This window comes from Leguminivora glycinivorella, chromosome 10, assembly GCF_023078275.1.
Source record: "Leguminivora glycinivorella isolate SPB_JAAS2020 chromosome 10, LegGlyc_1.1, whole genome shotgun sequence".
NCBI classification, from domain to species: Eukaryota; Metazoa; Arthropoda; class Insecta; order Lepidoptera; family Tortricidae; genus Leguminivora; species Leguminivora glycinivorella.
The window spans coordinates 21,730,508-21,754,690 of NC_062980.1; the positions used below are offsets into that span (position 1 = coordinate 21,730,508).

Genomic DNA, 24,183 nt, shown 5'->3' on the forward strand with positions numbered 1-24,183 from the left:
TATAACAATATACTTGTTAAGAGTAAGACAGATTTAGTTTTGTGAATTCCAACACGCCCCCTCAAAAATAAATCTATGATGAAAATCATTATACAAAACAATAACAGCATCACCCGCCTTTTTCTGGGAAACATTATGGCCAACATTTGTTCAAAGGTAAGGGAAACCCAGTAAAACCTTACCAGCCATGTCATGAACTTATTTCTAAAATACAATCCAATTTATTTGACATTTCCTATCTATATGGTACCATATTTAACAATTTTATTCAACACATATGCATATGTAGTTCAACACACCAGAATCGATTGATCAGATCGATTCAAGTTAATTATAAGTAGACACAATTAGTTAAATTTAAGTATAATCACACATACACTTATAACGTTTAAGTCTTAATATTAACACTGACATTTTAAATACCCACAAGTGTATACGTATTCATATTGCAATATTTAATATAGCATTTATACAAAATTAAACATCATGAACAATTGAAAATACATTACAGTTGTTTCTTGCATCTAAACGAAACATTTATAATTTCACAGTAAATCAATCGTAATATAATTTTCATTAATATGTATCAATAATAATATGTAGTTTCAGCTTACGCTTTTTTTACTTAATATACAAAAACCACAAATTGTATGTTACTTTCATAATCAACAATTCTTTCAGTAGTTTCAGTAGGATTGTACTGAAATGCATGAAGTTCACTTTTTTATACATTTGTCATGTCTTTTATCAAAACTTAAAAGTTTAGCTTTATCAATGCCGCTTTGCTATTTGACAATTAACGAAAACCACTTGACAGAAATTTGTAACCCCTACAGAGTGTTCACTGTTCAGCTCACTTAAGATTTCCTTATCCGTGAGAATCAACCCGATATGCTTTAGCATAACGAAACGTATTGCTTTGTTTATATTAGTTTAAAAGGGCTAAGAACAACTACACTTTACTTTCAACAAAGGGCCTTTGTTTTTCAATTTGAAACTCTTTGCATTATTTATTTCACATTCCAAAATAATCCTAGTGCAAAGACTGTGACTTGAAATCGAAAGTGCTTAATCGATATTTGTATATTTCATTTTAGTCTGTACATCCATACATAGGTACATACAATCACGCCTGTAACCTATGAAGGGATAGGCAGAGCACATGAAAGGACTCAAGTTTGTGTCACTTCTGGCAAATTTATATAAGTCTGTGTAATTGAGTAATTTTCATATTTGAAATAAAATGCATTTGTTATCTATAGTTAACTTTTTATGATAGATTTATGTAGAACGTTAAAAAAAATTAAATTAAAATACTTTATCCGTACGAAATATAATATTAATAATTGAAAGTAATTTACTGATTGACTTTTTAATTACAGTAACTGATTCTTTTGCCTTTGTCTATTACAGTTAAATTATGAAATATTTAGCCTAAATTTGTTCTCTGAATAATCTGGTATAAACTAATAGAAATACCAAAAAAAATATAACACATATTTAATATTACTGTTTATCTTGTTTTTATATTCGTTTTAAATGGCATATTTACTCTTACACGTCCAAACTAAAATCTTGTGGTCTGAACAAAACAAATTTACTAGGTATCAATTTTTGTATGAAAGCGGTTTAATACCTACACCATGTGGTGGTATTGTAAAGATTCAATTTACCATTATCTGTCATTTCTTTACGATGCAATTATTTGGAATGTATAGTTTACAAACTAAGAACAAATACTTTAAGACTAAAACATATTGCTTAAATCAGGGAGGGATAACTCCCAATATTATTAGGTTCATGTAGTCCACTTAGACTTTGCGTAACATATTCGATAGTCAGTATCACCGCAGGCAGTTAATTCACCCACATAGACTATTCGTAAAACGTATTTTCAAATACTTCAGACTCAAGGCAGTTGAACCTCCAAACCTTTAGACGAATGTGGTCTCTCTTTAGACTGTTCGGAAATCTGAATGTCAATTTAGAGTCTCACATAGCTTAATGTGGTCTTTCGTTAGACTATTCGGAAAGCCGAATGTCAATTTAAAGTCTCACATGGCCTAATTAATGTGGTCTTTCGTTAGACTGTTCAGAAAACTGAACGTCAATTTAAAGTCTCACATGGCCTATTTAATGTGGTCTTTCCTTAGACTGTTCGAAAACCGAACGTCAATTTAAAGTCTCACATGGTCTATTTAACGTGGTCTTTCGTTAGACTGTTCGAAAACCGAACGTCAATTTAAAGTCTCACATGGCCTATTTAATGTGGTCTTTCGTTAGACTGTTTGGAAAAACAAGTCAATCGAATTTCTAATTTCTTCAGTCTCATGTGGCCTAATCTTAGACTATACGGAAAACTGAATGTCAATGGAATTTCCAATTTCTTCAGTCTCATGTGGCCTAATCTTAGACTATTCGGAAAACCGAATGTCAATGGAATTTCCAATTTCTTCAGTCTCATCTGGCCTAATCTTAGACTATTCGGAAAACCGAATGTCAATGGAATTTCCAATTTCTTCAGTCTCATGTGGCCTAATCTTAGACTATTCGGAAAACCGAATGTCAATGGAATTTCCAATTTCTTCAGTCTCATGTGGCCTAATCTTAGACTATTCGGAAAACCGAATGTCAATGGAATTTCCAATTTCTTCAGACTCATGTGAAAGTCACTAGACACACATGGCCTAACGTCTGTCTTTTCAGATAAAATCTGAAAGTCAATATTGGAATTCTTTGCAGGCTCACATGGTCTAACGTCTGTCTTTTCAAGAAAACTCTGAAAGTCAATATTGGAATTCTTTACCGGCTCACATGGTCTAACGTCTGTCTTTTCAGAAAAACTCTGAAAGTCAATATTGGAATTCTTTACCGGCTCACATGGTCTAACGTCTGTCTTTTCAGAAAAACTCTGAAAGTCAATATTGGAATTCTTTACCGGCTCACATGGTCTAACGTCTGTCTTTTCAGAAAAACTCTGAAAGTCAATATTGGAATTCTTTACCGGCTCACATGGTTTAACATTTGTCTTTTCAGAAGAACTCTGAAAGTCAATACTGGAATGCTCGTAGTCTAACATGACCGATATAAGAATATCTTGTAAACACCGTAAAAGTGATATTGGAATGTCCTTTAAAGTGCTATCACTAACTACACTATCACTTTTCTCACACCTTTGGTATTATAATTATTTGTTGAGACAGCAAAATACAAACCACATCTTTGTTACAATCAGAATCAAATACCTGTAGTATTTGTACGTGGCCTCAAAGGTGTATTACAATTAAACCAGTGTTTCAGTGAGCTTTTCATATTCACACAAGACACAAATTCCAGTTATTTACTTCACTCAAGAACGACAAGTCAATAGTAAATTGACAATCAACATCAAAGTGTCATTTCGTTTCTTTTTTACGAATATTTGATATGGACACTTATATATAATAAAAATACTGCCATATATATATATAGCAAACACACTGTAAAGTCAAAGACTCTTTATGATTTATAAATTCTTAAACATCTCAATCTGTTCTTGATAATATGATAAATTTCAAACAAATCTATTGCAAAAAAAAAAAATACTTTCAAGTATCGAGCGCTCCAAAGTACCCATTCAACAAAAAACATGGTTTTTTTTTATTCTTAAGAGTCAAACAAGCGACATCATTGGATACCTTGTGTCAAAAGAAACTTTCGTAGCTGTTACAATGCTTGATTTTTGCCATCATTTTATGTAGCATTTATTTTAATGTGTACGGTTTTTTTTTTTATGAGCTGTTGCATTTGTTAATGCTCAAACGTAATAATATTTCATAGCATTACTTGTAATTAATTATTTGTGTTCTGAGTCAAGCAAATAAAACTAAAACAAATTAATACATATGTATGTAGTTATGCACTGTCTTCTAAAACTCACAATTGTTTAAAATTTTACTTTGAATAGATACAATATCTATTACCTATGCAGGTTATTAAAATAATAGCAAATATAACCATACGTACCAAACCTTACACTCACTGTGTAAGCCAATGCCATTGTTGGATTTGATGGTATGACTGTCATCATATAGAGGTGGTGTCAGCATGCTCAAGGTAGACAGAGAGCCACGTAGCACTAACATCTCGCCGTTACCACATACGTTACCAAGTACGTGTGTGCGCATATGTTGCACGTTGAGGGTTCCATAGTCGATAGTCTTATCTGGTCACAATTATGTTTCTTGCTCATGTATATAACAATTATTTATGTTCTATGTTACTCTGAAGAATTGCTCATCGAACTCGTACTGCGATGTGATCACATATTTTGGACATTCTATGATATATGAGGCATAGTAGCAGATTAATCGTTTAGCGCTGCGTGTTGTAAGTACGTTTTCGGCGTTTAAAATTCCTTTGTTATCGGTTTGATGGTCGTATTAAAAATTGGTCCCAATATAGCGCAGGCGTCAGGTAAAATAAATAAGTCAACGTGGATTTTCATGTTGTGTTCATGTACAATGTACATCTTTGAGTAAGTATTTAGTATTCTCACTCAAGTTTATTCAAACTTACTCGTAATTTCCAGCGTTATCACTGTTATCAGTTTGCGAACTTCTTCGTCGACATAAGTCAGCTGCATCTTCAACTTGGTTAGACATTCTACCGCTTGTCTTGATCCAATTTTAACGGGTCTTTCATAAATGCCATTAAAATGATTGAACGACTTCAAAATTTCAAATGTGTAACTTCCGCGTACTTAGCTTTTCACCACAAAGGGATTAATGTTCCGTTGAATGGTTAAATTGTTCACAATCACATTAACATCACTTAAATGGTCCGAATCTCACAACACTATTTTCAAAAGTCTGTTAAATGTGTCTGGGCCCATAACCTATTAGATTTTGGGGCAATTAATTAAAAGACACATGGCGATTTATAAGAGTTCAAATATATTATCGCAATATAGTAAGGCAAGGTGTGCTCCTATTAATAGCTACCAAGCGACTAAAGTACAAACGAAGTCCTTAAGATTAGGAACTATGGGCTGTTGTTTTTTATTCAATAGTTTACATGTATGAGAGAGAAAGTATAACAATATACTTGTTAGAGTAAGATAGATTTAGTTTTGTTAATTCCAACATAAGTTTATAGGTAATATTAGAAACGAGGTATGGGGGTCGCGAAAAAATTTGAGAGGTCATAATGGGCCGTGGCACCATAAAGTTTGAAAAACACTGTCCTAAAGGAATTTCACAAGGATGTCATCCTTTCGGTATGTCATGTTGTATTCATGGTATATACCTATGTCGCAGGGAAATAGCCAGAACAGAGATTTAATCAAATCTCTAAGGGATATGATCAAATCACGCAGGATGTCAAAATGGCGAATCCATTTCATCATTTCTCTAGAAAATTTCAGTCATTTGACTAAATCCCTGACTATGTTTAGTGAAATCACAAAATCGGCCAATAGACATGCCACGTTTTGTCATTTCACTAGATTCGTTTAGCGATTTGATAAAAACCCTAATTCTATCAGAGCCAAGGATAGGATTTACAATCTTCATTACTAATAATCGCGCGTAGTACTACCTAAATTTTTTTGCGCCACCTATTAAATACTATTGTAACTACACTGCACAAGTGCACTGCACACTGATGATGCCTAACTTTTTTTTTTAATGTGTATTGACATGATATCATGATATTAAGACAAAGAAGCACGTCATTTGTTTTTCTAAAAAATAAAAACACGCATAAATATTTGGGGAAAATATGATTTTGGCCACTTCCAGGCTGCGAAACAGCGCCATCTAGTTATAAGCCTAAAAGGCCCGCACATTTCAGGGGTACGTTTTTTTGTGTAGGCTTTGTCTGTCCCGTATTATATCGTCCTTGGTAATAACATAGATTAAATATAAGAAGATCATACCATCCCATACATTAAAATGCGACAGCCTAAGAACGCGCATACACTACACCACACATAGATGGCGCCACAAATGTCTTGTAGCTTTCGATTATAATTGTAGATGGCGTTAAGTGTCACTTTTGACATAGATTAAATTAAGGTTCGAAAGTGACACTTAACGCCAATCTACAAATAATCGATGGCAATAAGGCATTTTTTTGTGACGCCATCTATGTGTGGTGTAGTGTATGCTCGTTCATTTTAATGTATGGGATGGTATGATCTTCTTATATTTAATGGTAATAATAGATAATTCTATCAGAGCTAGGGTTGTAAATAGAAAAAAAACCAAATGTTTTTTTTTTCAGAATTGTGAAAAAAAACATGAAAAAAAACCGAGCACCATGGTTTTTTTTCTAAATATGGTTTTTTTTCAGATGAACAAATAATACGACAATAACGGTTTTTCGTGAGTTGTAACGTGTTTCAATAACAATAACGTACATTTTAATTCAATTAACATTCAGTATACAAACGTTTATTGGGGAATCCCCGATGCTGCGTGTAGCGTGGAGAGGCGGTGGTGTAGCCAACAGTAAATAGTGATAACTACCAACTACAAATTTCGTAAAACTTACTTTTATAAGACCAGAAATTAAAGTTATTTGATTAAATTCGTTTAATAGTTAACATTAAGTCTAAAAAACCGTATAAAAGTATTAACTACTTTGCAAATTTTGAGATTTCGTACTTTAGAAAAAAAACATACTCCAGAAAAAAAACTGTTTTTTTTTTCACGGTTTTTTTTCATGTTTTTTTTTCAAGCCAGAAAAAAAACTGTTTTTTTGCAACCCTAATCAGAGCATAATAATTTCAAATTGTTTTGACTATCGACGTCATCTAGGAGTTTCTACAATCTGTACAATGCATTGCCTGACCAAGTGTTGAAAAGACAATCGCAGATTGACACCGATTTTAATTGACCATTAAGTAATCATTATGAAGTGTAATTGAAATACGGAAATCTTGTCAACTGTAAATAACAACATTGTATTGTAGAGGTACATAATACGACCATTTATTGAATTTAGACTTGATGAAAGCTTTATAAATACAGGCGTTAAAAAAATCGGCGTTTTGAAAAAAAATCTTAAAATATATATTACCTACTAGCGACCCCGGCTTCGCGCTGGGATAACTGGGATTCAAGTATGAAATTTGTATGTATGTATTGTATACGAGGGCCAAACTAAAAGTTTTTACTGAGATCGCCGGTATTAATTTTTTTTCATAGTTATCCACCCCACTTTTTTTTGGATTTGGATATTTTAATGTGGTTTCCACTCAGAATCACGAGCTCTTTCAATCCTAATAAGTGAAAAATATGTCACAAGGTATTTTTTCCATTCCGTTACCATTTTTTCATACATTTTGTATTGCGGTAACGGAATGGAAGGTTTGATAAATGTATAGAAATCTTGGGACATTGTTTTCCCAAATCAGGATCGAAAGACCTCGCGATTCTAAGTATGAAATGCGTAAAAAATACCCATGTTACAAAAAAAGTGGGGTGGCCAACTTTAAAAAAAAAAAAGGCCCAGTCAGCTATAATTATATCAACTACTTACTTTACGACGTAGTTGGGTAGTATCATGAGATGACTTCCGCACCACGATAAGTCCAGTTTCTGAAGGAATTTGCACCGCATTGAAAGAGTTACCAGTACCTGCAAATATTTGTCATATTAGTTCTGTTTTATAATAAGAGTACTATCGTACAGTATGGTCACTCCCGCTCCCCGCTAAAAGTGCCGCCCACCCGCTCTCGGTTATCTCACAGTTACTGTACTTGACATATTTAACTCATACAAGCATGGTATACGCGTTCACCTATACGAGTTCAGACTGTGTGCGTATGAACGCGCCTGTTTCATATATTTGGGCATTTTCAGAATTTGAGACCCCCAATTAGCGTAAGTTGTTAACAAAAATTAACTCACTGTCAGTTTTGTGACGACAATTAAGCACAAAATCTGTCTAAAAATTTACTTTTTTCACATTCTGAATGTAGATTATCGCTTTAAGTTTATGTACCTAATTAACACAAAATCAGATATACAGATATACAGAATTTATTGGTAAATAAGTACATTTACAAGTCATAAATTTCATTAAAACAATAAAGATTATTATTAACAACAATAAGTTAGGATTATGGATCAATGATCATTTTTCATAGACAATATAAATTCGTCAATTGAATAAAAAGCCTTTTCGATAAGCAACGATTTAAGCTTTTTGTTAAAAATTGTGTCACTTTTTGATTCCTTTATGTTAGTCGGTATTAAGTTATAAAGTGTTGGTCCCATGACTTTGAGTGACTTTTGTGACTTAGCAAGCCGGCACTTTGGAGCGAACAATATAGGCGACCTGCGGGCTGGCCGACTGCGGTTACATGCACTGGATTTGTACAAATGTATATTTGTTCTGCAATACATACACGCGGTTAGTATATACATACATGGCAGAGTTAATATTTTGTGCTTTTTAAAAAAACCTTGTGCAGGATAGTCAGCGGGTTTGCCGTCAATTATGCGAAGGGCGCGTTTTTGCATTTTGAGCAGTCTATCGCGGTCAGCAGCAGTAGCCCAAAGGTCAACACCTGGAGAAAGTATGGCGTGAAAATATCCGTAATATGCAATTTTCAAGTTCTCAATGGATAAACTGGGTGCTATTCGAGACAACGCAAAACAGGCTGATGCCAGTCTGTCGCAGGTGGACTGTATGTGTGGGGCCCACGTTAGTCCTGAGTCGATTTGGTATTGAAAATGGATAATATTTGTTTTATCGAGATTAATTAACATACCATTAGCAGTGAACCACTTTTCCACCAAACTTGCCACGTGGCAGAGTTTGGATTGTAAATTGTTGAAAGTATACGCCTGCACAATAATACAGGTGTCATCTGCGAATATAATGTATTCCAAGTCTGGGCATGCCGCAGTGATTATGTCATTTATGAGGATCAAAAACAAGTTATTACCAGCTATTGAGCCCTGGGGTACTGCGCAGTTCCCTGTGGATTCCAAATCAGACGTGTTTAAAACGTAAGTGCTCTGTTTCCGGTTAGATGAAACAGTGTCGTGAAATGTACCCGCTATTCCATACTGTGACAGTTTCGTTAGAAGGAGCGAGTGGTCAATCATCTCGAAGGCGCGGGACAGGTCACAGAATATGGCTGCGACCTGCCGCGCGTCCTCGAGATGACCGAGCACCCGCGTCACTACGTCACGTGCCGCGTCCGTGGTCGACCGACCTGGCCGGTAGGCATATTGTTGGTTATTCAAAAGCCTGTTACTTAATAGTCTCTCGAACACTTTTGAAATAACGGGTACCAGCGATATCGGTCGATAAGATTTTAGCGAGTTCAAATCACCCTTACCCTTGTAGACTGGTTGCACTTTTATTAATTTTAAAATGTTAGGATAAACACCCGTACTGACGCATTCGTTAAATAAGAAAAGTAACAAAGATACAACCACCGGTGGTAAACAATCAAGAATATACGTCGACATATCGTTTATATCCTTTGAGGTTTTACGTTTGATTTTTTTAAAAGTGTCAATCATTTCACTTATTGTGAACGGGTTATTCACAAAGGCTGGGGCTGGTTTACCTAAATAAGTGTTTAAGAACTCTAAAGCAGTATGATTGCACGGTTGAACATTACTTACGTTAGGGTGGGCATAGTAGGTATTGAGGCGCCCGTGCGCTTGCGCAGTCACCCTCCGACCCGCTCACGAGTATGTCGATTGCGCGATTGCCTTTGTTATTGTTATTGCATGTTTCATCGGATATTATTCGCCAGATGCTTCTACTCATGTTTTCGCCGCTTTTCGATATATTTCTATTTATGTAGTCACTACGTACGCTTTTTAAAAGGGCCCAATACTGTACTTCTAATCTATGAAGGTGGGAATGTGACTCAACATCAAATATACCATAGATCAAGCAATCGCCTCTACTTAGCGTGCCAAACGAACTCAGTCAAAACGATTAGGTTGTCCGTCCATCCCACAGCTTGCAGCAGCGATTCAATTTTCGTAGGTGCAAATCAACGACAACATAAAAAATGCCTCGTTACGTGATATTTAATTTCAACTACACAAAAATTATGAACACTCAAGGGCCAGAGACATATTTCCTATCATAGGTAACAATGTCAACACAAAATGTGACACGTTCGGCCCCTATACAAATAGATTAACTTATTTCTTCTATCTAAATATAGTTCTGTGAGTACAAACGCAAGAGTTAAAATAACATCAGATATTTTATTAACCCCCCGACGCCAATGACGTCATTGGCTCACTGAATAAATAAACCATAATTGCTTTTTATAGCTTCTTGTCTTTGACAGCGGTCAGGGAAGTCTAATTATATACCTCTCGGTTATATTGTAGTACTAGTAGGTACTGAATTATACACATTATTACGTCGTTGAGAATGCCAAATCCCTCATGTGCGCAATTTTGAGTAAAGTAAATAACACTTTATGTATTTTGTTGCTAGGGTAACTACTTGTCAATCAAAAATCGAGCACATAGCGGATTTGGCATTCTCACCGACTTATGTAGACTTGTAAACAGGTGTTTCGCAGAGAATCATTGGTTTTAAATACATAATTGGTGTATAGTAAAGGAACTCAAATGCGAAGATGAAGGCAGTAGGCAAAGCTCCGCGTAAGACCCGGTTCACACTTGTCGGGTCCAGATTTTAATAGGACTTTTTTGTGGCAAAACATTTTATATGAAACTATTCACACTTGCCCGACACCGATTTTGTGTCGGAGCCGACAAGAAATGTCGGCCGTTTTGCCAGCGAACATATCCGGATAAAAAGTCTAAACTTCTACGAGAGGCGAGGTCAAAGGCCGAGCTGATAGAATTAGTGACACACAACAAAAGCCGAAGGCTGAGCTTCGCACAGACTCAAAGTTCCGAAGCATCCAAAAAGGTGCGACAACATAAGTTTATGGAGATACATATTTTGCTGCCCAGTCTGCGGCTGATGCGGGTTCGAGTCCCGGCGGAAGCGTAACTTTTTCAATTTTTTCCTCTAATATAAAAAAAACATATATCTTGCATTCCGGAAGAAATCAGCACTACATCATACTCACTTGAGATTGCACGCAATGCCAATACGGCCTAAGGTCAATGCTGCGATATAGTATGGCGTCAGATGCGAGTCTGTTGAAATGTCTGTTGACTTGCGCGCAGCGGCACAGCGATTGCATGTCCAGGTACTTCATCACGCAGAGGATTGCCTCGTCCTGGAAGGGTAAACGTGTTAAGAGATACAAAGTAGATGATAGGTTACGTTTGTTGCAATAAAAATAACAGGTAACAAGTTTTTCAGAAATTGCAATTTTGACTTGCAAAAAATGTTATGTTTTACAATTTTTACATAATCGAACAGTGTCCACTGGTCATATAATGTGGTATTCGGGTTCAGGGGAAACAAATATCCCTCAAGAAGTGTATATATAAGTGCCAGTCGATATAGCTTATATTAAATAGTATTTTTGTCGGTGGCCGGTTGTAACAACAGTCCGATCGTCTTCGTATGACATTGTGACAGGGCAGTAGTCACATTACACGGTCGAGACAATTATTTTCAGGTTTCACGGTGTTTAGGAGTTTCATGATCTGGCGGATTTTACGATGTCTAGGATTCCACACGGCTCATGGAATATTATATATCCTGAACTCCTGACTTTACACAATTTGTTTGCTTTTGAGATGTGTTCAGACATATTTGGACACTGGATTTCATTTCCTATGGAAAGCGCTGGTGGCCCAGCGGTAAGAGCGTGCGACTTTCAAACCGGAGGTCGCGGGTTCGAAGCCCGGCTCGTACGACTCTCGCTCGCTCGACGAAATATCATTTGATATTTGCCAGTCGCTTTTCGGTGAAGGAAAACATTGTGAGGAAACCTGATGACTAATTAAAATAAGGCCTAGTTAGTCTTCGGGTTGGAAGGTCAGATGGCAGTCGCTTTCGTAACACTAGTGCCTATGCCAAATTTTGGGATTAGTTGTCAAAGCGGACCCCAGGCTCCCATGAGCCGCGGCGAATGCCGGGATAGCGCAAGGAGGAGGATATGTATAAGTAGTTGGACTATACCTGTTTAAAGTTCATCAGAACGAAATAATAATTATTATTTATTTAATAAGCAGGCAGGCAGTTAAAGAACTGATATAGCCTGTATCCAGTGATCATTGTGACAGTAATCATAGCCGTGTTGTAGATGTGATGTGCTTGTCTAGTCTATTTTTAAACTGATTCACATTTTGTGCTGAGACCACGTCCTCTGGGAGCTTGTTCCAAGATCTCACTACTCGATTGCTCAAAAAGTGTTTATAATGGTTACTGTGAGATCTATCACTCTCTAGCTTTAAGAGGTGACCTCTAGGTCGTACGCGTTGTTATTACGCTTGAACATCTCTTGAAATTCCTTGAGGTCGTAATGTCCAGTTAGTATTTTGAATGTCTCTATTAAATCCCCACGGTCTGGCACGCGTTCGCAATTCACAATAATGGCACGAGTTGCATTTTATCACTATCCCAAAAATATCGACCTATTTTTAGATGGCATTATGTTGATATTGGCCGCTGTTACTGGAAACGGTTTCTTATGAATCGTAATACTGTTTATGTTAGTACATACTTTCCAGAGTTCAAAATGTAAATACAAACGGATTTTTCCTACTTTTCTAGTAGGAAATGCAGGGATTGAACGTGTGATTATTGGGAATATAATACTATCACTACAACTTTCCTTGGGGAACGTTTAGGTTAGGGTGTTTCTTATTTTATCCAATTTAAAATGTTATAAATGTCTCACCCCTTAAAAATGTTCTCTGTCACTATAGAACGTTTGTATTTTTTTTCTGAATTTTCCGTTACATTTAGGGGTCCCTGAAAATTTTGAGTCCTCATACAAAATGTTTTTTTTTTGTTAAGGGTAAGTGCGTTTTCACATTATCCGATCCGATATCGGATGTTAGACCGATATCCCATACATTACAGGCGCCATCTTGGATGTTTCCATTGAAATCCTTCCGACATCCGATATCGGATCGGATAATGTAAATTTTTATATTTAACCCTTCGTGCGATAGCCGTGGCGGGTCGCTAGTATCAAGTCAATGTCAAAATAATCAACATGAAGTGCACGACTCTAAAACAAAGACAATGAATTTCAGTTCAAGCAAATTTATGTCAATTTTATATACGTTTTAATATACAAGGATACCAGACTCAGTGACAAAAATATTTTCTCTTTTTTACGTAGATATGGGTGTATACTGTATATATTCACTTCATATTGACACCAAAACTAGTATAAATATAACCAAAGAGATATGTAACTCCGTCTAAACGGATAAGGTGTAAGAAAAAAACGTACCCCAAAGTCATAGAGAAAAAGGTACGGTGGCCATGATGGTGTTACACCTTTGGGGAACGCGCTAATAGATGGCGCTAATATTAGTATCTGACAATTTAACACATATCAAGCTAAGAATATGGGCTAAATTGTCAAAACTGAGGTTCAAAAGTTTCAAGCTTGTGTCGAGAGATGGCAGTCTATGCACTGTGATTACACATTTTACTTTGACAGTAACTCTCTATAATACTCGATCCTCTTTGATGTAACGTAAACAATATAAAACTAACCGAGCATTCGGGAAGGTGAGGAAGGTCTATGTTACAGCTTGCGCGAGAATATTTTTGTGAGTTTTGTTGTAGCAGGGGCGGCTCACTCGGCGATTCTTCGCTGAGTTACAAGTACATGACGGCGGCCGCGCATTCGCGGCTCATTCAGTGGTGACGACCTTTGCGCGACGTAATAGAACTGAGTGTGTGCGTTCCGTTTGTTAATGTAGGTAAGAGTTATGAAATGCGGCATTTTGTGAACATCAAAGCAGTGAGCCTTCTGCAAGCCTTCTGTACTTGTACTATTATTTATTCTATGGTGTAAGCACTTGAGCAGGTGCATAATGATGCTAATGTTTTAATACACAGTACACACATTTTACCTTTTTTATCTTGAATGTAAATTTATTAGTAACAGGAAATTCAAACACGCACCTACACAATACAGTAAGTAGGCACTTACTTTTTTTATTTTGTTCATATAAAGTACACGCTTTAGATTACATAAAGTACTTTAGGTTTCGTTGGTAACAAAAAAGTACATGACAAGTTACGAATTAATTTGCAGTGATAAATGTACATATAACATATTAAGTGACTCAGTTTCCAGGAAATTTAAATGTTAATGTGCGAAACAAGTCTATCCTTTTTAAGGAATAATTTATTAGTGTCCAATTTCCTTATTGCACCAAGGTCTCCTTTCTATTATTTTTTACTAAATCTACAATCTATACAAAGTACCTACTGTCAACCAATCGGAACCCCAGGCTACTGATGTGCCAACGGAAAGTTTCTAAAATTCTGAAATTTTCACATAGGAAAACTTCGGAAACTTTCCATACTTTGTATGGACAATTGTATGGATGGAAAATTCCATTTCATAAATTTAAATTCCCTTTATTTTTCGTGAAAGTTTTGTGAATTTTTCAAGGAATCTAAGATGTTTTTGGAAAGTTTCCGCAACTTGCACATCACTACCCCAGGCCACTCTACAACCATGTCAAAATGACAAGCAGTAAGAGATGTCATACAATCTGATTTATAACGTCACTAAAACATAGTTCTACAGTGGCCTAGGGTTCCAAATGTTCCAATTGGTTGACTGTGCATGAGCGATCACAGATTCTATACTGGTCATATTTTAAAAGCACTTATTCACATGCAGAGATAGGTTGCTATCTAAAATCTGACCTGAAATATATTATGACTACGCGCCATTTTACTATTTTCTTCACATACGGAAATGTCACCGCATACAACAGAATAACAGCGCCCTCTTTACAATATATAACGACATATAACACATGGTCTAAGCACAGAATACATAATAGTACAAGTACAGAAGGCTCACTCCATTGATATTCACAAAATGCCGCCATTCTAAATTCTTACCTACATTAACAAACGGACCGCACGCGAGCAGCCGACATTGAATTCTATTGCGGAGCGCGAAGGTCGTCATCACTGAAAGGGCCGCGGACTCGCGGCCACCGGCATGTACAGTCACCGGCATAAAGAAGTGATGATTTCTATACCTTGTCGCTTTTAATCGTTTGATAATTCTGTATGACATTTCAAACAAGACGTTAAACAAAACAAGGTACAGAAATCATCACTTATTTATAATAATAATATAATATAATTTCTTTATTCAGATTACTACGATCCATTGGTTAGTAACATAGTGGCTTATAATCTATTGTTAATAATTAAATTCTAAGATATTAAAATTAATTGGAATTATTTTATCATTAAATTATTCATATGGCAATGAATTGGAGAATCAGGCTTCTCTACAAACATCATTAGGATGCCGTTGGAGCTGTTCCGCAGTCTGTTTACTAATGAAGCAGTTCTTTTGCGCAATATGGCATGAAACCCGTCTGTGCGTGCCTCTTGCAAACATTTTAGAAGCGCTACAGAAGCGTGACAGCCGAACACCCGAAAACCATTATTATATTGAACTTTCAGGGCACTGAGGGCTTTCTGAGTGCATTTGAACCACAGGCTGCTCGTATAAAAACTCTGACAAACTTATGCCGGTGACTGTAGGTACTTTTAGCGCGGCGATAGAATCGCGGAGTGAGTCGCCCCTGGTCTAAGTAAATATTTTGCATTGAGACAACTGATGCAAGTCCTACAGTTTGTTAGCTAAGCGTAAACCTACATGGCAACATGGCTCTACACGCCTATTACAAGTATAATAGGCAATAAACTTCTAGTTAAGTGTAGGTTGACAGGAATACGCGTTTTAATGCTATGTTATGAGAAACGAGATAGTCATAGTTGCTTAGGTATGGATACCTAGGTATTTATAAAACACTGGGGAAAATAATACATAGTTGATATAAATATCAATAGTCTCAGCACTTGATATCTATGGATATCCCCGACGCAAAAACGACGGGGTGTTAGAAGTTTGACGTGTATGTCTGTCTGTCTGTCTGTCTGTGTGTGTCTGTCTGTGGCATCGTAGCTAACGAATGGATGAACCGATTTAGTTTTTTTTTTGTCTGAAAGCTGAGTAAGTCGGGAGTGTTCTTAGCCATGTTTCATGAAAATAAGTCTACTATGTCGCGGTCGGGGGTTTTTTTCAAAATTTTAATTTGTGGTGAATGCTCACACTCCGTAATCGCATGCCTTTGAAGCCGCATCTATCGCGCAACAGCGCTTTAGCAGGAGAATGTAATTTTTTCACAACACTATTGTTAAGAACGTAACGTAAATGTTATCACATGACTCAATGATGTGTCTAGGTCAGGAATCCATTCCTATTGTTGATAGTGCTGGTAATTTGCACGATTTGCTATGATTAGACGTACACATAGGTATACACTATAGAGGAATAAGTAACAAAAGAGTTGTCACTCCATACATCAGTAAATGCAAGTTATTTGTAGTGACATCTAGCGCCAAGCACGCGTCAATCACGCGTCAAATAGCTTAGATTATCAGTACCACTACGCGACATTAGGTGTTTAGCTATAATTACCACATAAGTGTTTTGGTGTAAGACTGTTAACTTTGTGTAAATTTTAATAAATAAATAATAAATAATAATAACAGTGTCGTGTCTGCTAAAAATGTAATATTAAAACAGTTTATAACTTATATTTACAAGCAGAAGGAATTGAAAACAGTACTGATTAATACTATTGTAATATTAGCTAAAAATTGTTGAGCATTACACTTTTTGACCGTCGCGACATCTATTAACAAGTAGCAGTACTGATAATTTACGCTAGTTGACGCGTGATTGTCGCGTGGATGACGTTGTCTCACAGACCAACCCCTATAGACATCCATTACAAGACGACTCGCGGTCACCAGCCTTACTTGTATTTGCCATGATATAAGCGCGGGCGCTCGCCGTGCCCGATCAGTAACGACCAAGTAACCGACCCGAAAAAGCTCGTGTTTTTCGCAATAAAAAAATTGAAAAAGGGTATTTTGATGCCTTAAAGATGTCCACCTGTAGTGTGAAATGGTGTGGAAAGGTAATAAGAAGATCAAATTTAAAAACAGACGGTATTACATTCCACAAATAAATCATATTTATAATTTATTCAGAGCCGGCATAGGTCAACTTACACTGGCTATTTACGCGACTCCCTTTTCATCTGGCGCGACTGCCTGCCGTCCTTGAATCGACCATTCGCAGCGCGCTAAACGCTAAACACATTCCCCTCCCGCTCCTCGCGCCCCAAGCACTGGTGATTTGTAGCGCGCACAAATTTTACAATATTGGCACTCTATAGGAGGTTCTCTGTGCGTTGTCTAGATGTCACTACAAATAACTTGCATTTACTGATGTATGGAGTTACAACTCTTACCTTACTTATTCCTCTATGGTATATACATTATGGGGATATTTTCACTTAAAAATCGGAAAAGTGCCCCAGATGTTTATCTCACTCTCACAGAAAGGAACTCAAGAGTTTTTTTGTTACTCAAGTGCGACAGATTTAGGATAGGACAGGCAAGTGGCAATTGCACCATTTTACATGATTAGACGTACACATACTCACACACGATAGATTATCAAAGAGGATCGAGTATTATAGAGAGTTACTGTCGAAGTAAAATGTGTAATCACAGTGCATAGACTGCCATCTCTTGACACAGGCTTAAAACTTTTGAACCTCAGTTTTGACAATTTAGCCCATATTCTTAGCTTGACATGTGTTAAAATGTCAAATATTAATATTAGCGCCATCTAGCTGAGCATACCGCAAAGGTGTAATGCCATCTAGGCCATCGTACTTTTTTCTCTAGGGCTTTGAGGTACGTTTTTTTCTTAGACTTTATCTGTCTATACGGAGTTATGTATGGCTTTGGTATTATGATAACAAAGCTGTCATACAAGTTCTCAAACAGTTATATTTCTATTCTAACACGATGAATATAAAATATGTAATGCGTTTGTGCTAAATCAGTAAATCTGTAATGCTACTTATTTCATTGTAGACTCGAGGTGCGTTATCGGTCGATAACCCTACGTCAAAGTCATTTATACTTGATGCCCTATAAGTACCATAAATAGCATATCTACAGAGGGAAATTGTATTTATAGTGCATATCGCGCTATATTAACGCACTAGTGCGGTAATTAGCACATTACGAAACTATGTCAAAAATGTATACCTACTATACAGCCATGTGTACAGTCAAACGTTGCGATCCATTTACAGTGAAACATGACTTTGACACCGCCACAATTTGCCATTTCCAATTATGTTCTGGAGTGGAAGGGTGGCAAAAAAATCTATAAATATGATTTGGCCTAAACACTATTAATTCCAACTTCCATGTGACTTTTTAACCCCCGACGCAAAAACGACGGTGTGTGTGTGTCTGTCTGTGTCTGTCTGTGGCATCGTAGCTCCGGATGAACCGATTTAGATTTATTTTTTTTTTGTCTGAAAGCTGAGTTAGTCGGGAGTGTTCTTAGCCATGTTTCATGAAAATCGGTCCACTATGTTGCGGTCGGGGGTTTTTCCAAGTTTTAATTTTGTGATTAGGTTATTGCCTTTGAAAACCTTCCTACATCCTTCCTATATCGGATCAGATAATGTGAAAACGCACTTACTTTTGCCGGTGACTGTACGCGCCAGGGTTTGAAACCCCTCCAGATTGAAAGTCACAGTCGTACAACGGTCACCCAGCACCCAACATCATCAGAATAAATAAAAAAATATCTGGGCGACCGAGCTTCGCTCGGTTCTATTTTAATATATCACGTCTTTAGATAAAAAAAAACTCTTATAAATACAAAAACAAAAAAAAAGACAAAAAACAAAAACTTAATTTCTGGCCGGGATTCGAAACCCTGACACCTACGATCTATCTGCGTACATTAGACCGACCTCGTGCGACTGAGCTAAGCGGAATCGATGTGCGCGCGGCGAAATTAAGGACCATATTTTACGTTTATAAACGCGAAAGAAAAACTCATGAAAACTCGAAAATTCGCGTTTTCCGGGATCTAAGGATACGCTAGATCGATTTTTCACCCCCGAAAACCCCCACATAACAAATTTCAGCGAAATCTTTAGAGCGGTTTCCGAGATCGTCGGTATATATAAATAAATATACAAGAATTGCTCGTTTAATAGTACAAGATATAATACTCACCGGTAACCGTTCGAAGTCCCCCGGCGGTGGCCCCGTGTCGATCTGCATCTTCCCCCGTATCGCCGCGGGGGGTAAGACGGACTCGTGCAAGTTCGACGCCATGATTTTATGTAACAGCTGACCTGTTGACAATATTTTGTATGTTGAATGAAGTATCAGTAAGCCGTTCTTTTTTGGCGTAGGAAAAATGGACCTATACTCGCATACACTGAGAGAAATTTGCATTGTGAATTTAACAAGTTCGACTTGTTGCGGTTTATCCGTTTGAATCAGCCAAACGTATGTTTAAAACAATATGTGTCAGGTTGTTTTTATAAAATCGACTTGTTGATTCAAATATATTGCCGATTCAAATGACAAGTAGCTTGTTGTTTGAACCAAAGAGCACGTAGGCGCTATTTTAACCAAAAAACTTGTTGAACGAACATGAAAACTGGTTGTATTTTCTCTCAGTAAACCATCCAATTCCTACAAAATCTTTACTTGATTTCAGAAGAAAAATACTTCTATAAACGATTTTTGGTATGCAATATCAAAGCAATATTGGATATTAACTTTTTTCAGTTAGTTGAAAATCTCGCCCAATCCGCAATGTTCGCTGTCATAACTTCCAACTGTAAATACTTTTCAATTTTGTTATAAAAAAATAATTAAACAGACTGTAATAGAAGTGTCTTTTAGAATCCGTGAAGGGCATTAAATTGTGGATTTAAAATGATACACAGGGAATAGAAATCTGTTATATTGAAATAGATAACGACATGACGTATTACAATAGGACAGTTAATCCGCCCAACCCTGTACAATGATCGTCGCCCGTCGTCCCGTCGCCCACCAAATAGCCTGGAGAGAATACTTAAGACGCTTGGCGAGGAACAGATGCCTATGGAGGGCATTGAGGGAACGACTGAAGAAGAGACAATGATGTAGTCGGTTCTACAATAATGTAGAGATGCGTTTTTGCTTTAAATATGATGGTAAGTATTTTGCCGCTACCGATTTAAGTAACACTTTAATCGGTAGCGGCAAAATACTTACCATAGTCGCCATCTGATGTATCGAAACGGAACACCTCGATTGCCTAATGAACATGTTAGTGTGTGTTCCGATATTTGTGAGGGCTTTGAAATCGCCGATAGGATATATTAGAAATAGAAATAGAAAAAACTTTATTCAGGACGCTTTAGCAATAAAAAATTACAAAAACATGTCACAAAAATTGAATTAAAACGTCACTGAAAAGGTTTTTCAGCTTGGTGTCAAGGTACCTTTTAGATACTTTGACGCTGGTCTTCCGAGGCAACCCTTCCTTTACATACAAAGGGAACAAATATGTATAACTAGCTTTTACCCGCGGCTTCGCTCGGGTTAGAAAGAGACAAAAAGTAGCCTATGTCACTCTCCACCCCTTTAACTATCTCCACTTAAAAAATCACGTCGATTCGTCGTTTTGCCGTGAAAGACGGACAAACAAACAGACACACACACTTTCCCATTTATAATATTAGAATGGATTTACATATCTCATGGCGACTGTCGATGTTCAATTTTCCTACTGCGATTTTTGATATTAGCGGATTATATAATCGATTTGAAGTCGGGCTGCAATACTGCTGCCAAATATAGGTATTGCAAAAACATCAAGTTCATTAAAACTCTAACTAATCTACCCTAAAAACCTACAAGCCTAACGAAGACTGTTTTATCGCAATAACTATAAAACGACGTCACCACGAAACTCCTCAGCGACTCGATCAATCGTTTCATAAGGCTGATTCGATAGTAAAATCGCCCCTATTGCAGTTACGTTGGTGTAATTTAGAAGCCATTATTTTATGTAACGGATGACCTGTTGAATAACCGAGTAAACACAATATGTAGGTCAAAAGTTTTTATTTATATACTAGGTCGGTGGCAAACATACGGTCTGCCTGATGGAAAGCGGTCACCGTCACCTATTGACGCCTGCAACTCAAGGAATGTCACGTGCGCGTTGCCAACCTATAAGTACCTACTCTTTTTTGCCAGGTTATAAGTACGAGGGTGAAGTAATTTCATTGTTTTTAAGTTTACAGTGCATGGCTTTTTTGTTTTCTGAAATTAAATATAATTGTAAATATTGCGTTTAGGGAAAAATAACAAAAAAATCCAGAAACAATATTTTTGTTCACGTTTCATATGTGGAACTCCACGCATTAAGGTTTAGTTTTTTCTCGACTATTTTGTTACTTTTTTTATGCAGTTTTGTGGGTTCGTGGGTCATTTTTGTCTTAACTAACTGTTTTGTGAAATATCACCAGCATCAGTAACTCATGCAGTCGTTTCATAAGGCTGATTCGATAGTAAAATGGCTCCTATTGCAGTTACGTTGGTGTAATTGTATAAGTCAGAAGCCATTATTTTACGTAACGGATGACCTGTTGAATAACCGAGTAAACACAATATATGTAGGTCAAAGTAGGTATAAGTACGAGGGTGAAGTAACTTCACTGTTTTTCAGTTTGCTGACTTTTAATATTTTGACAATGATCACAACAGAAATGTTTACGTACAGTCAGCATCTAAGATGTCCGCTCTGATGTCTGGGTCCGCTGTCAGTTTTGTGTCGACAATTAAGCATAAAATCTGTCGAAAAATTTACTTTTTTCACATTCTGAATGTAGATTATCGCTTATAGTTTATGTAATTAACACAAAATCAATATTTTTATTGAAAGTTCATGCTTAATTATAATTATCGTCACAAAACTGACAGTGTGTCAATTTTTGATAACAACTTACGCTAATTGGGGTCCCAAATTCTGAAAATGTCCATTGACGGTTAAAAATGTCATGGAAATGAAGGGATAAAAAACGAAACATTCATTTCAGAGACTTTGTGTTTATCAAAAAAATAGTTCTTAAAGATCACAACACAAGAGATCCAAATGAAAAATGGAAATGAAAAATCGTTTAAGTATTGGTCACAGATATTGTGTTACAAAGTTAGAAAGGGTTGGCACCTCCTATTAAGTATATCAATACTTGTAGCAAATGTGACATTATTTTCATCACACTTTATATAAACAACATGTAACTTTTCTAGTGCCGTATTTAAATAAATAAATATTATAGGACATTCTTACACAGATTGACTGAGTCCCGCGGTAAGCTCAAGGAGGCTTGTGTTGTGGGTACTCACACTCAGACAACGATATATACCGGGTGCCCGGTAATTAATGGACAACCTTTTAACCACTGTAGTAAAAGACAAGATGCTCGGTCAAACACTGATTTATTCAGGTACCCACACATGAGAATATCAAATACTAAGAACTACCTGCAGATATGTTAATAATAAATCTACTACATCTTTCCCCTCGTAGCAATGTTTTGTTTGAAAGAAAAGATAAACATAAGTGCCTATACCAGTACACAACTTTATGGATCTAAAATTTTACTTATTCACTTAACCAATACTTACTACATTTATTCTTTTTTTTTTTTTTTACAAAAATACATTTTACTTAACGTTTGACCCTTCCTTGCACAAGCAACATGATATGAATATTATATTTGTTGAAATTTGAACTTTAATAGCGACCAATACAGTTGAGTATCATTTGCAGTGAAGGGTCAACTCATTGACGTAAAAACTTATTGCTATTTATAACTACTTTTTTTTTTTTTTTTTTTACATACGTTCAAAGTAGGTCAGGAAATACAAAATAAGCGATAATGGCCCTTATGGCTATGCATAAACGGTATTAATATTAGCTATGGAATCTTGTTATCAGTTCTCCCAGGTGGATAATTTAATGTTAATATCATAAGGACTTATGTATTGTACAGCTACATGATTGTAGTATTTTAATGACCTATACACACGGCTTAAGATGTTATGATAAGACTTAATTAATACTAAATTAAATTGTGAGACATCTCATCTCAGCTGTTACTAGTGTAGTAAACAACAACACTTAAAAATACGTACCTAAAACTAATAAATAGAAAAGTTTAATTTTAAACTGTTTACAGTGAAAATGACATCTTTTTTTTTTTTTTTTTATACTAAGTAGGTATATCAATGTATTTAATCAATTTCTGGCATTGCAGACAGTAGTTTCCGAGCCTTGCTTCTAGTTGTAGGGCCAGGGGCCACCCCAGTATGCTTAGTACTGCATGCATCGGACGGGATACTTACTGAGAGCTGTGCCGGTTGTGGAGCTGCGGCTACTTCGGACGCACCCTGCGCCGGCGCCGTTGCCGGAGCGAGGACCGCGTCAGCTGTCGTGTCGCGGGTGCTCGTGCTCGGCTGGGGCACGTCACCGCCAACAACGCCTTGCACGTTGTCGGTGGGAGTGCGAGGTTTCTGTCGGTGAATGATGTGGCGACGATTACGCCGGTATTCGCGCCCAAGACGATCACGTAATATATAAGATCTGGGCTCTGGAGCCTTACTTACCACTTTCATATCCTTCCGACCCGATGAGGTCGACCAGCAGGCTCGCTTGCACATCCTTCGTCTCCTTGCTCACACCAGATGCTTTTAGAAACACTTCAAATTGTTTCCACCATTTTTTCCATGCCTCGGCGCGCGCCGCCGCGCAGCCCTCGACATTTAATTCCGGCGGAGGACGAGCGTGCTCCATTTTACACACCACTAACACACTGGCCCACGGTAATTTCACTAATTTTAATGTTTAACACGTAATAATCACGACAATTACACTTTAAAATTAATTTACCGCTGCCACCATGTAGTAAAAGACAAGATGCTCGGTCAAACACTGATTTATTCAGGTACCCACACATGAGAATATCAAATACTAAGAACTACCTGCAGATATGTTAATAATAAATCTACTACAACCACCAAGAGGGCACCTTATACTGGTCCAGAAAATCGACATTAAGGTTTAGTAAAAGTCGCCTGGTTTTCGAGATTTTCACACTT

General features: G+C 36.8%; 1 protein-coding gene across 3 annotated transcripts in view; it reads right to left on the bottom strand.

The window, feature by feature from the left end:
* LOC125230079 (F-box/LRR-repeat protein 4) overlaps positions 1-24,183 on the bottom strand; it is a 65,115-nt gene that overhangs the window by 24,427 nt on the left and 16,505 nt on the right. For all 3 annotated transcript variants that reach the window (XR_007177486.1, XR_007177485.1, XM_048135084.1), the window contains exons 5-7: positions 19,249-19,370; positions 11,075-11,227; positions 7,525-7,622 (exon numbers count right to left, since the gene is read on the bottom strand). Coding sequence is in view for 1 of the 3 variants with exons in the window: in XM_048135084.1 (XP_047991041.1) it covers positions 7,525-7,622; positions 11,075-11,227; positions 19,249-19,370 (373 nt within the window). In the remaining 2 variants the exon portion in view is untranslated. The remainder of the gene's footprint in view (positions 1-7,524; positions 7,623-11,074; positions 11,228-19,248; positions 19,371-24,183) is intronic.